This window comes from Salvelinus namaycush, chromosome 1 (genome assembly GCF_016432855.1).
Source record: "Salvelinus namaycush isolate Seneca chromosome 1, SaNama_1.0, whole genome shotgun sequence".
NCBI classification, from domain to species: domain Eukaryota; kingdom Metazoa; phylum Chordata; class Actinopteri; order Salmoniformes; family Salmonidae; genus Salvelinus; species Salvelinus namaycush.
Window position 1 is genome coordinate 65,199,870 of NC_052307.1, and position 14,666 is coordinate 65,214,535.

At 44.7% G+C, this 14,666-nt stretch overlaps 1 protein-coding gene across 1 annotated transcript; it reads right to left on the reverse strand.

Annotated features, from left to right (window-relative positions):
- Positions 1-517: 517 nt before the first annotated feature.
- On the reverse strand, positions 518-14,272 carry LOC120047508 (transcriptional repressor CTCF-like). Its single transcript, XM_038993038.1, has 13 exons — positions 14,103-14,272; positions 12,381-12,662; positions 12,072-12,263; positions 11,564-11,915; positions 11,008-11,178; positions 9,124-9,257; positions 8,886-9,006; positions 5,091-5,240; positions 4,809-4,969; positions 4,404-4,586; positions 2,106-2,241; positions 1,825-1,977; positions 518-1,608 (listed from the first exon to the last, which is right to left on the reverse strand). The coding sequence occupies exons 2-13, from the start codon at positions 12,651-12,653 to the stop codon at positions 1,331-1,333; spliced, it is 2,304 nt and encodes a 767-aa protein (XP_038848966.1). The 5' UTR covers positions 12,654-12,662; positions 14,103-14,272; the 3' UTR covers positions 518-1,330.
- Between the last annotated feature and the right edge of the window lie 394 nt (positions 14,273-14,666).

A 14,666-nucleotide genomic window follows, 5' to 3' on the forward strand; every position in this document is an offset into this window, starting at 1 on the left:
ATATTAATTTATAATATAAATTAAGGTTCTTCATGGAACTGACCAAAATGCAGGAAGGGAACAATATGTGCTAAAATTACAAATTAATAATTGATTTTACATGGATGGGTTATAGAAAATGCAGGGGATGATTGGTGATCTAGGCAATAGGTTTCTGGAGTGTGTAAATCTCCAAGAAGTGATTAAAATATCAAGCAAGGAAAAACCAGGGAGGGGACTAAAATTGTGTTTTAATGAAGCACTCAATATCAGAGGGCAGATCCTCTGAAAGAAATTCAACAGGAACAACCAAAATAGTCTAGTTCACCTACTACTCCAAACAGGTTTCTAAAAAGAGACTTGTGGGCATAAACCTTCTGTCAGGTGTCAGAACCATGTAGCAGATAAATAGGGCAGATTATACTCTAGTGTAAACATGATTAAACATCCTATAGTGTCTATATTTCAGTACTACATGCCATACTAAATTAGCCTAATAAAGGCTGAAACTGAAGCAAATTGACTCATGACACCCCAGTAGGTTGATCTTTTTTTATTTGTATTATTATTGGCTGTACAGTCAAACATCCTCCCACCCCTCCAATCATATCTTGCCATTCAAGCCCCTAGCATTTAATTTCAATGGTACAAAAGAAAAAAGCATCAAACCAAAAAACTAATTCTAAAAGCTTTAACAAGAGCAAGGTATTGTGTTTCATTTGAAAACAGCATCACATTTTGTAAAAGCAGAATATTTCAGGTCATCCTACCCCCCTAACCTTTGACCCCCTGACAGATAATTCCATGGGTGAAAGCACATGATAATTGTTTTTAGACAGACAACAGAGCACAAGAAGAGGGCCAACATGAAGAGATCAAATGTGGGCCAAAATATGCAACAGAGAAGGCATTCTGAGGGCCTATAGAACATAATTGACAGCAGAATGAGCACATGATTTGACATAATACATCATCATGATGATGTAAACCCCCCCCCCCCCTCTCCTTACATCTTTTCCAGTGACAACAGTCTCCATAATATTATCCAGATTCTGTATACAAACATAATTCAACATGAGGGTGTCAGGGGTTTCGCAGTGGGATGTAGATAGAGATCGCAAGAGATGAAAATAAGCTCTTAAAAAAATAGAATGGGCTAAAGGTATCTTTAGACATGTCCCAGGCATTATCATCAACATCAGAGAGAGAGAGATCTTAGGCTATAACTGGGGTGTGCATGTGTGGTATACGTGTACAGTGTATGTTTGAGAGTGGGTACAATGGGGTGTATGTTAGTGTACAGATAGGGGACAATTTGTATTGTTAGATGTAGACAGAGACTTCGTCTTCATCACCGGTCCATCATACTGAGAATCATTTCAGGAGTGAGGTCACCGTTGGGCGGAGCCTCTGTGACAGACAGTGCCACTTCCTGCACCACCTCCTCCCCCTGGAATGACTCTACCTGACTGTCAGGTTCTCCTTCGGCATGCTCCACCTCTACTGCTGGCTCCTCATCCTCGACAGCTTCTTCCTCCTGGCTCGCCTGCTCGGCTTTCATCTCTTTCTTCACGATGATGTCATCCACCTCGCCTGTGGTCTCATCCTCCACCCGGATGATTGCCGCAGCTGAGGGAATAAGAACACTTTTACACATCTGTCCAGCTGTTTTGGGACTTTTGAGTCCCTTGGGGTACAGATCAGTGATCTGCACCTGATTAAATATGTGAAGGCCAAAGTATTCACTCGATGCCATGTCTGCATGAAAAGTGATTCCTTCAAGAAATTAAGTAGGGAGGGTGGTATTTTTTTATTATTCCAACAGGGGACCAGAGTGACACTCACTTGGGGCAGGTTTGGCCTTGGGAGGTCTTCCACGTTTCCTCTTGGCTGGCGGGCCAACAGGGGCAGGGACAGGGACAACCGGTGGTTCCTGCTCCACCTCAATCTCAGCTAGCAGCTCCTCCTCCTCTTCCTCAATGTCATCCAGCTCAGGCTCTGTGGAAGAGGAACAAGACCTGATTTTAGTGATGTACTCTTAAGATGCATAGTAAACAATATTACATGATATTGTTGCATTGTATGTATGTATAAGAACAATAAAGTGAACTGTGACTTGGTCGTACCGGTGTCGTCATCGTCGTCATCCCGTCTGGAGCGCATCTTCCTCTTCCTGCCGCGGCGGCCTTTCTTGGGCGGGGTTCCGTTCTCATCGCCGGTGTTCTCTCCGTTACAGTTCTCTGCGTGACGCAGCATGGTGTTCTGAGGAGCAATGAGTCATATACAGTGCCTTCAGAAAACAGTGAGATAATCGTCCAGCCCATTGACTCTCTTCATCACTCATCTTGAAAAGATGTACTAAAAACATGCAAATAAACCATTAACATAATGAAAAAATCTAATGATTTATTGAAATAGCATGGGCGACGTAGAAAAACTAATTTGTACAATTTAAGGCCATGTGGCAAATGCAGGTACTAGAGCATGTGGGTCTGGGCAGATGAGATGTAGTTGTTGTTCGTATGTGTATGTTTAACTGGTTTAAAAAGAATAATGGAAAATGGAAGAAATCAAAAAATGTAAACAGTTATTCATATCCGTTGACTTATTCCACTTTGTTGTGTTAGAGCCCTAAATTCAAAATGGATTAAATAGATTCTCTCTCACCCATTTAAACACAATACGCCATAATGACAAAGTGAAAACATGTTTAGAAATGTGTGCACATTTGAAGATAAATACAGAAATCTAATTTACATACAGTGGGGCAAAAAAGTATTTAGTCAGCCACCAATTGTGCAAGTTCTCCCACTTAAAAAGATGAGGCCTGTAATTTTCATCATAGGTACACTTCAACTATGACAGACAAAACGAGGGAAAAAAAATCCAGAAAATCACATTGTAGGATTTTTTATGAATTTATTTGCAAATTATGGTGGAAAATAAGTATATATATATATATTTTTTTTTAAATTGTCTGATAAACAATTTAACTATTTGGTCTGAATGCAAAGCACTATGTTTGGAGAAAACCAGGCACAGCTCATCACCCCTTCAACACCATCCCTACCGTGAAGCATGGATGTGGCAGCATCATGCTATGGGGATGTTTTTCAGTGGTAGGGACTGGGAGACTGGTAAGGATAGAGGGAACAATGAATGGAGGCAAATACAGGCAAATCATTGATGAGAACCTGCTTCAGAGTGCAAAATGACCTCAGACTGGGGTGAAGATTTACGTTCCAAGCGAAAAATGACCAAGCATACAGCCAAAGGAACGCTGGAATGGCTTCAGAACAAGAATGTGAGAGTCCTTGAGTGGCCCAGTGAAAGCCCAGACACGAATCCCATTGAAAACCGGTGGAAAGACTTGAAGATTGCTGTTCACCGCGCTCCCCATCTAACGTAAAGAGTGACTGCCTTTAAAAAGCAATGATTCCCTTTGAAAAACGACATGTGGCCCCGATGAGTCAGAAACGAGTGTCAAAATTATTACAAGTGTAAACATGATAATTTGGGACTAAGTCAGTCGTCTAAAACATTCATGCATCTCTACGGGTAATTTAAGATTGTTTTGATTTGACAATGTTGATTTGCCCACTAACATGGGATGAACAGCTGCGGTGATTGCGCTCAACCAATAGCATAGACAGTGCGACAGACCTGCTCAACAGCTCCGAATGTTCACATAAAACACCCTGCAAAAAAAATGTTTGCTTGAGAAATACTGCACCTAACACCTTAGTTAGAAACAAAATTGTGTAACTAAAACATCCTTGACAAAAACGTACAAATGATTTACAGATTTATTGAGTTATGTTAGATTTATTCAGTGACTCATGGTGGACAATCATTAACCAAATGCAGAATTAGTCAGAAAAGACTGAAATCTCGTTTTAAATAAGCAACAGAAAAAACACCTGCCAATTGGCGTGTTCAGTGGCTCTTTAACAGAGCTTGAGAAAATCTGGAAGAAATGGGAGAACATTCCAAATCCAGAAGGTGATACCCAAGACGACTCATAAAGCTGCAATTACTGCAAAAGGTGCTTCTACAAAGTATTGACTCAGAGGTGTAAATACTTACGGAAATTAGATATTTCTGTATTTAATTTACAATACATTTGAAAAAATTTCTAAAAACATGTTTTCACTTTGTGATTATGGGTATTGTGTGTAGATGGGTGAGAGGAAAAAATATTTTGAATTCAGGCTGTAAAACTAAATGTGGAAGAAGTCAAGGGGTATGAATACTTTCTGAAGGCACTAAGACCACAACACACTGTGGAGCAACTAGGCTTCAATCCTCCCCAACCTGGTGGGAGGGTGTGTTTTTTGAGTGTCCTGTATCCTGCTCGGGAGGATATGCATTTGGATGTGAATGAGTCCTTTAGCCTGCAGTGTGGATGTGTGTTGTCCCCTTACCCTGCGAGTAAAGGTCTTGCCACACTTGCTGCAGACGAAGGCAGTGGGGATGAAGTTGGGGTCATGGTAACGTTTGAAATGCATGTCCAGCAGCTGCTTCTGCCGGAAAGTTTTCTCACATTGGCTGCAGGCGTACGGCTTCTCCCCTGTGTGTGTGCGTCTGTGCATTATCATGTGACGCTCCTAGGGGTCAGAGGTTAAACATAGGACAGTCAGTGAACACGCCGAGGTCTAGAACAGTCTCTGGCTGATTCCAAACATATCCATGGGAGGCATCTCAATTGTCTAAAGTGGCCTCTTCTCCTCATCTCTGAGATTGATGATGGCAAATATCTGGTGGACATCCACCATTTCAAATCAGGGAAGATTGTGAGGAAACAAGTAGAGAAGGTCTCTTTCACGTACCTGTCTGCAGCAATAGTCACACTGGTCGCACTTGAAGCGCTTCTCGTTCTTGTGGGATTTCTGGTGCTGGATGAGTGCGTAACGCTCGTGGAACATAGCGTCACAGTAACGACACTTCCTGCCCATCTCCATGAACGAATGCTGCTTCCGCAAGTGCACACCTGAGAGTGAAAAGGGAAGGAAGGGACAATCCAAATGTAACGAACACAGACTGATCCACTCAAGGTTACAAGACCGTATTTCAGCAGAGGAGATATGATTGTGCACAAGCGAGTCGCTTACCCAGGTCGCTCTTGCGGGCGATGACTGTGTCACAGTGGGGGCAGTGGAATTTGGCCACATTCTCTGTGTGCTTCTGCAGAATGTGCATCTTCATGGTGCCGCTCTGCGTGAAACGAGCATGGCAGATGTAGCACTCATATGGCTTCTCACCTGCCAGAGAGGGACGCTTTATTAGGTTGTATGTGAGGCAGATAGGTGTGTGTGTATATATAAACTTAGCAAAAAAAGAAAATATCCTCTCACTGTCAACTGCGTTTATTTTCAGCAAACTTAACATGTGTAAATATTTGTAGCTCCCACAGGTCCCAGACGTGCTCAATGGGATTGAGATCCGGGCTCTTCGCTGGCCATGGCAGAACACTGACATTCCTGTCTTGCAGGAAATCACGCACAGAACGAGCAGTATGGCTGGTGGCATTGTCATGCTGGAGGCTCATGTCAGGATGAGCCTGCAGGAAGGGTACCACATGAGGGAGGAGGATGTCTTCCCTGTAACGCACAGCATTGAGATTGCCTGCAATGACAACAAGCTCAGTCCGATGATGCTGTAACACACCACCCCAGACCATAACGGACCCTCCACCTCCAAATCGATCCCGCTCCAGAGTACAGCCCTCGGTGTAAGGCTCATTCCGTCGACGATAGCTAAACTTGGATTAGCTAACACAACGTGCCATTGGAACACAGGAGTGGAGGTTGCTGATAATGGGTCTCTGTACGCCTATGTGGATATTCCATAAAATAATCTGCCGTTTCCAGCTACAATATAGTCACTTACAACATTATTAACAATGTCTACATTGTATTTCTGATCAATGTGATGTTATTTTAAATGGACAAAAAAATAGCTTCTTTCAAAAACAAGGACATTTCTTAGTGACCCAAAACTTTTGAACGGTAGTGTGTGAAAATAAATAAATAATATAGATATATATATATATATATATACACATACACTGCTCAAAAAAATAAAGGGAACACAAACAACACAATGTAACTCCAAGTCAATCACACTTCTGTGAAATCAAACTGTCCACTTAGGAAGCAACACTGATTGACAATAAATTTCACATGCTGTTGTGCAAATGGAATAGACAACAGGTGGAAATTATAGGCAATTAGCAAGACACCCCCAATAAAGGAGTGGTTCTGCAGGTGGTGACCACAGACCACTTCTCAGTTCCTATGCTTCCTGGCTGATGTTTTGGTCACTTTTGAATGCTGGCGGTGCTTTCACTCTAGTGGTAGCATGAGACGGAGTCTACAACCCACACAAGTGGCTCAGGTAGTGCAGCTCATCCAGGATGGCACATCAATGCGAGCTGTGGCAAGAAGGTTTGCTGTGTCTGTCAGCGTAGTGTCCAGAGCATGGAGGCGCTACCAGGAGACAGGCCAGTACATCAGGAGACGTGGAGGAGGCCGTAGGAGGGCAACAACCCAGCAGCAGGAGCACTACCTCAGCCTTTGTACAAGGAGGAGCACTGCCAGAGCCCTGCAAAATGACCTCCAGCAGGCCACACATATGTATGTGTCTGCTCAAACGGTCAGAAACAGACTCCATGAGGGTGGTATGAGGGCCCGACGTCCACAGGTGGGGGTTGTGCTTACAGCCCAACACCGTGCAGGACGTTTGGCATTTGCCAGAGAACACCAAGATTGGCAAATTCGCCACTGGCGCCCTGTGCTCTTCACAGATGAAAGCAGGTTCACAATGAGCACATGTGACAGACGTGACAGTCTGGAGACGCCGTGGAGAACGTTCTGCTGCCTGCAACATCCTCCAGCATGACCGGTTTGGCGGTGGGTCAGTCATGGTGTGGCATTTCTTTGGGGGGCCACACAGCCCTCCATGTGCTTGCCAGAGGTAGCCTGACTGCCATTAGGTACCGAGATGAGATCCTCAGACCCCTTGTGAGACCATATGCTGGTGCGGTTGGCCCTGGGTTCCTCCTAATGCAAGACAATGCTAGACCTCATGTGGCTGGAGTGTGTCAGCAGTTCCTGCAAGAGGAAGGCATTGATGCTATGGACTGGCCCGCCCGTTCCCCAGACCTGAATCCAATTGAGCACATCTGGGACATCATGTCTCGCTCCATCCACCAATGCCACGTTGCACCACAAACTGTCCAGGAGTTGGCGGATGCTTTAGTCCAGGTCTGGGAGGAGATCCCTCAGGAGACCATCCGCCACCTCATCAGGAGCATGCCCAGGCATTGTAGGGAGGTCATACAGGCACGTGGAGGCCACACACACTACTGAGCCTCATTTTGACTTGTTTTAAGGACATTACATCAAAGTTGGATCAGCCTGTAGTGTGGTTTTCCACTTTAGTTTTGAGTGTGACTCCAAATCCAGACCTCCATGGGTTGATAAATTTGATTTCCATTGATCATTTTTGTGTGATTTTGTTGTCAGCACATTCAACTATGTAAAGAAAAAAGTATTTAATAAGAATATTTCATTCATTCAGATCTAGGATGTGTTATTTTAGTGTTCCCTTTATTTTTTTGAGCAGTATATATATATATATATACACACACACACACAAAAGTATGTGGTCACCCCTTCAAATTAGCGGATTGGGCTATTTAAGCCACACTCGTTGCTGACAGGTGTATAAAACACAGCCATGCAATCTCCATAGACAAACACTGGCAGTAGAATGGCCTTACTGAAGAGCTCAGTGACTTTCAATGTGGCACCGTCATTTTATTTATTTAACAACAAATTCTTATTTACAATGACGGCCTACCACGGCTAAACCTGAATGACACTAGGTCAATTGTGCGCCGCCCTACTTAGACTCCCAATCACGGCCGGGTGTGATGCAGCCTGGATTCGAACCAGGGACTGATGTGACGCCTCCTGCACTGAGATGCAGTGCCTTAGACCGCTGCGCCACTTGGAAGTTTGTCAAATTTCTGCCCTGCTAGAGCTGCCCCGGTCAACTATAAGTACTGTTATTGTGCATTGGAAACGTCTAGGAGCAACAACGGCTCAGCCGCGAAGTAGTAGGCTACACAAGCTCACAGAATGGAACCGCCGAGTGCTGAAGCGCAAAAAATTAATCTGTCCTCAGTTGCAACACTTACTACCGAGTTCCAAACTGCCTCCGGAAGCAACGTCAGCACAATAACTGTTCGTCGGGAGCTTCATGAAATGGGTTTCCATGGCCGATCAACAGCACACAAGCCTAAGATCACCATGCACAATTCCAAGTGTCGGCTGGAGTGGTGTAAAGCCTGCTGCCATTTGATTCCGGAGCAGTGGAAACGCGTTTTCTGGAGTGATGAACCACGCTTCACCATCTGGCAGTCCGTCGGACGAATCCGGGTTTGGCGGATGCCAGGAAAACACCATCTGCCCCTATGCATAGTGCCAATTGTAAAGTTTGGTGGAGGAGGAATAATGGTCTGGGACTGGTTTCCATAGTTAGGGCTAGGGCCCAGTGAAGGGAAATCTTAACGCTATAGCATACAATGACAGTCTAGACGATTCTGTGCTTCCAACTTTGTGGCAACAGTTTGGGGAAGGCCCTTTCCTGTTTCAGCATGACAATGCCACAACATCAGTGCCCAACCTCACTAATGCGCTTGTGGAAAGCCTTCCCAGAAGAGTGGAGGCTATTATAGCAGCAAAGGGGGAACCAACTCCATATTAATGCCCATGATTTTGGAATGACATGTTCGACGAGCTGGTGTCCATATACTTTTGGTCAAGTAGTGTAGCATCGATCAACAGAACTAAAATCAGGAATACTTGGGTGTAAGGCCGAGAGATTGGGGTATGTGTTACCTGAGTGTGTCCTCATGTGTCTCTTCAGTTTGTAGGTGTCTCGGCTGGCGTAGCTGCACAGACTGCACTGGAAGGGCCTCTCGCCTGTATGGGAGCGGATGTGTCTCTTCAGCTTACTCACCTGGGGCAAAGAGAGAGAGAAACATTTAAACAACATTCCAGAAACATTTCAGTTCTACATTGCTATCTAGCTGTGAACTAATTTGCATGTATAAATAGATCAGAGGTGCATACTTACCTCCACACTAGCGTAGTCACACATGGAGCACTTGAAGGGTTTCTCGAATGTGTGTTTGTAGCGACGATGACGCACCAGCTCTCCACTGGTCACAAATGCCATGTCACAATCTTGGCATTTATGAGGACGAGTGCCTAAAACGGAGAGGGCAGGGGCAATAGTTAACATAAGTAGCACTCACCCTATCCATTCAATAAGGATAAATACAGTTTAAGAAGTTTACATACACCTTAGCCAAATACATTTAAACTCAGCTTTTCACAATTCCTGACATTTAATCCTAGAAAAAATTCCCTTTCTTAGGTCAGTAAAGATCACCACTTTATTTGAAGAATGTGAAATGTCTGAATAATAGTAGAGAGAATGATTTATTTAAGTTTGTATTTCTTTCATCACATTCCCAGTGGGTCAGAAGTTTACATACACCCAATTAGTATTTGGTAGCATTGCCTTTAAATTATTTAACTTGGGTCAAACGATTCGGGTAGCCTTCCACAAGCTTCCTACAATAACTTGGGTGAATTTTGGCTCATTCCTGCTGACAGAGCTGGTGTAACTGAGTCAGGTTTGTAGGCCTCCTTGCTCGCACACGCTTTTTCAGTTCTGCCCACAAATTTTCTATAGGATTGAGGTCAGGGCTTTGTAATGGCCACTCCAATACCTTGACTTTGTTGTCCTTAAGCCATTTTGCCACAACTTTGGAAGTATGCTTGTGGTCATTGTCCATTTGGAAGACCCATTTGTGACCAAGCTTTAACTTCCTGACTGATGTCTTGAGACGTTGCTTCAATATATCCACATAATTTTTCCTTCCTCATGAAGCCAGCTATTTTGTGAAGTGCACCAGTCCTTCCTGCAGCAAAGCACCCCCACAACATGATGCTGCCACACCCGTGCTTCACGGTTGGGATGGTGTTCTTCGGCTTGCAAGCATCCTCCCTTCTGCCTCCAAACATAACGATGGTCATTATGGCCAAACAGTTCTATCTTTGTTCCATCAGACCAGAGGACATTTCTCCAAAAAGTACAATCTTTGTCCCCATGTGCAGTTGCAAACCGTAGTCTGCCTTTTTTATGGCGGTTTTGGAGCAGTGGCTTCTTCCTTGCGGAGCAGCCTTTCAGGTTATGTTGATATAGGACTCGTTTTACTGTGGATATAGATACTTCTGTACCCGTTTCCTCCAGCATCTTCACAGGGTCATTTACTGTTGTTCTGGGATTGATTTGCACTTTTCGCACCAAAGTACATTCATCTCTAGGAGACAGAACGAGTCTCCTTCCTGAGCGGTATGACGACTGCGTGGTCACATGGTGTTAATACTTGCGTACTATTGTTTGTACAGATGAATGTGGTACCTTCTGGAGTTTGGAAATAGCTGAAAAGGATAAACCAGACTTGTGGAGGTCTTGGCTGATTTCTTCTGATTTTCCCATGATGTCAAGCAAAGAGGCACTGAGTTTGAAAGTAGGCCTTGAAATACATCCACAGGTACACCCCCAATTGACTCAAATGGTGTCAATTAGCCGATCAAAAGCTTCTAAAGCCATGATATAATTTTCTGGAATTTTCCAAGCTGTTTAAAGGCACAGTCAACTTTGTGTATGTAAACTTCTGATCCACTGGAATTGTGACAGTGAATTATAAGTGAAATAACCTGTCTGTAAACAATTGTTGGAAAAATGACTTGCGTCATGCACAAAGCAGATGTCTTAACCGACTTGCCAAAACAACCCCTTGTTAACAATAAATTTGTGGAGTGGTTGAAAAACGAGTTTTAATGACTCCAACCATAGTGTATGTAAACTTCCGACTTCAACTGTACATAGTAATATATATATATTTTTTTAAACAGCCTGTGACTGAACATGTGAGTCTGTAGATACCTGTGTGTGTGTTGAGGTGGTTCCTCAGCAGTGTGACCGTTCTGAAGGCCCTCCCACATAGATGGCATTTGTGTGGCCTCTCATCTGTGTGGCTCTTCATGTGCCGGTCCAGGTTAGAGCGCCGGGGGCAGGTGTAGCTACACAGCTCACACTGGAACGTCTTCTTCACACCTGAGAGAGACAAAAGAGGTTATAAAACATTAAAAGGTAGACTCAGCGAAATGACGTTGCCACGAGCAGCACCACAGATATTGAGATGAGTGAAATGCATGACGTCTGAAGTCGCGCTCACTGTGATACACAGTATCTGCACAGGGTTGCTTCACGCTGTTAAGAGCGTGGTAGCCAAGGGACCAAAACAGCACAGAAGTTGAGCCTTGCGCCTCAACGCTCATAGTTGTTGCGGAAATTGACCCACAATGCGTTCTACTTGCTGCATCTACGTCATCGCCGAGTCTCCCTTTAACACACACATATCTCCTCCTCACACCCCAAAAGAGAGGGGTTGCCATACCCCCACCTAGACACAAAACTTGACCTTTCACACAACTCTGACCTTTCTTTTTTATCTTAGTGGGTTTGGGCGGCTTCATGTTGCCCACAACCTTCTCAGCATTGACCTCAGAGAGCATCCCCTCCTGCTGCTCCTCCTCAAAGTCATACACAGACACGTCCATGTCTCTCTCCCCCTCCCCGTAACGCAGGCGGCTCTTCTTGCCCTTCTTCACCTTGCGGAGGCCAGCAGTTGGTTGGTAATCTGGGTCTTTTGACCAGGTCTGGTCCTCTACTTGGGGCTCAGCTTCCTCCTCCTCCTCCTCCCCATGGATCACCTGGAGCTCATCCTGGGCTGCCTGCAGTTCTTCCTGCTCAACTGTCTCCACCTCTCCATTCGCCCCCACCTTCACCACCTTCACCAGACAAAAACAATTTGCCAGGAAGGGGTTAGAGTTGTATTATAGTCAGTGCATCTCACCAGATCCCTCAGGCCAAAGTGTGTATAGAAACATTAAGCAGGATATTAAAATGCTTGTTTAAAGTGTGTTTGTAGTTGAGTAGCGTCCGACCTGGAAGCCCTCGGGCAGAGGGAGGGTGTGGCAGATCACTGGCTCTGCCTCAGTATTGCCTGCTGAGGCGTCAACGAAGCTGGCCTGGAGCTCTTCCACGGTGGCTGTAGTGACAGGGACCTGCACCAGCTGCAGCTGTCCAAGCCCCAGCGCTGCACTCGTCTGCTCCATGTTCCCCTCCATGTTCACCACCTAAAGTCAAACACAGTCAGGGTCAGTCAGTTCACTGAATAATTTATGCCTACAAGTTTGGCTTATAAGGGATATCTTCCAAACCTCTCTCAACGTAAACTCACAAATCACACTAACCTGCAGGGTGATGATCTGTCCCTCGTCTCCCCCGGTGACCGTTACTGTGCCGCCCCCTTCAAGGACCTCAGTCTTCATCTGTAGCAGGGCAGGGTCAAGGGTCGAGTCCAGGGTGTCCATCACCATCATTTCAACATTCCCCATCACCTCTTGGGGTGCCACACCCCCCTCCATCAGGGCAGCCTCTGCAATCTGGAGCAGCTCTGCTCCCTCCCCACTGTCCTGGAGACCCTCGACCTGAGCGGTCTCAATGGAAACGACTTCACCTTCCATAGAAACGACCTGATAATACCAGAAGAATATTAAAATAAATAACCTTGAAGCATGATACACTATATATACACAAAAGTATGTGGACACCCCTTCAAATGAGTGGATTTGGCTATTTCAGCCACACACTTTGCTGACAGGTGTATAAAATCGAGCGCACAGCCATGCAATCTCCACAGACAAACATTGTCAGTAGACAATTCTATGCTTCCAACTTTGTAGCAACCGTTTGGGGAAGGCCCTTTCCTGTTTCAGCGATACAGAAATGGTTTGTCGTGATTGTTGTGGAAGAACTTGACTGGCCTGCACATGGTACTGACCTCAACCCCACCAAACACCTTTGGGATGAATTGGAAAGCCGACTGCAAGCCAGGCCTAATTGCCGAACACCAGCTGATTATTTGATCTTTAATCCTACTTCTCTTGTCTACCAACAATTTGACAAAGTCCCAATAAAAAAAAACTCCCAAAATAAGCAGATCTTTTAAAATATATATATAAGAAACTCACTGTATTTACCCTATTCACCCTCATGTGTCTTGCCCCGGTATTGCGGATGTTTTTGTAACATTACCGTGCAGGTTATAGAGGGAGCTCGAGCTCTCATGACAAGTTTTAAATCGAAAGGCGGCTGTAGGCGGACCAGGCTGGCGCGATGGGACGTGGTGCCGATGATAGAAAACCAATGCCTAATCTAGCTTCTGAAGAAGAAATCTACTCTCCGTGCTCGCAGATTTATTTGGGCTACATATTAAGATATGACTCTACATTCCCTCATTCCGTGTTTACTCTCGGGAACCTTTGTGAAACGTTACCTAGTTACCGAGCCAACTTAACTAGAGACCCAGTTTGAGAAGCCGTAAAATAGCTTGAATCCATAGAAAGTATTACACAATTAGTGTTGATATATTAGAACCAAAGGATTGTTGTAGAACATCGACTAAAATAACTACCCAGATCAGGTACTATGTAGTAAATCTGAAATACTACATAAGATATTTATTGATTACATTTTCCCCCCAAAGTGTAGCACCATGAGGGATTGGAAACATTAAGGATGTTATATTGATACAACGTACACATCGACACATAGTTTAAACTCTAAATGTTAAGCTTTCGTTCTAGAACTCGGAGACGCAGGTTCTCTTCTCAAAAGAGGAAACAAAGGGCACGAGAAGATGGACGCCTGGCCTAAACAAGCCACTAAACATTAAGGCATTTATAAAGCCATCTGTGCCTTAATACGAACCAATAGCAGTCCAAATACACTAATACGTTTAACAGAAGCTCTAACTTCTGGGTTATAAATGTTTTTAGTAAATTTCGATAACGATAGAGGGAGACAAACACCCCCCCGCCAGTCGCCTGGACCGCGAGCCCCACCGTGACACCTAGAGGCCGACGACAGCTCCTACAAAAATGCCCCCTTCATCGGAGAAAGTTCCGTTTTACCTGCTCCTCGGTCTTCCTTTTTCTGGTAAATTTGCTTGAGCGCTCAGTGCTTGTTCGGTCTTCCTCTGGCAACGGTAGAGAAGATTGCCCTTGCGTCCCAGCGCTATTAATCCTCTAACGCTTTGACAGAGTTATCTCTACACAAAATGGTGGCCTGGAGCGGGCGAGGGTGCATGCGCAGACAGAGGCCCGACGGGAGAAGTGGGGGGGGGGTAGTGCAGCAGTTGTGTGGCAGTGACGTCTGAGCGCCAGTTTTGAATTCCAGGGTTCGTGGGCGTGGTTCTGGGTGAACAGTTGTTTCCACATGACAAAAAAGTTGTATTTTTTCTATACTTAGTTTGCGTTACCTTAATAGGGATATATTTCACTATGAAAAGCAAAATATTTCAAGACTACCATGCAACCACAGCATAAATGCATGCGTGTAAGAATAGTTTGTTAAAGATGTTGCTTTCATTATGTAACAAATATGTATTGTGGGGCTGGGAAGGATTGAAGCAGGCTATGATAGTGTATATCTAATGCTTGACTTGGGCAAGAGCTCACTGGAGCTGAGTACCTGCA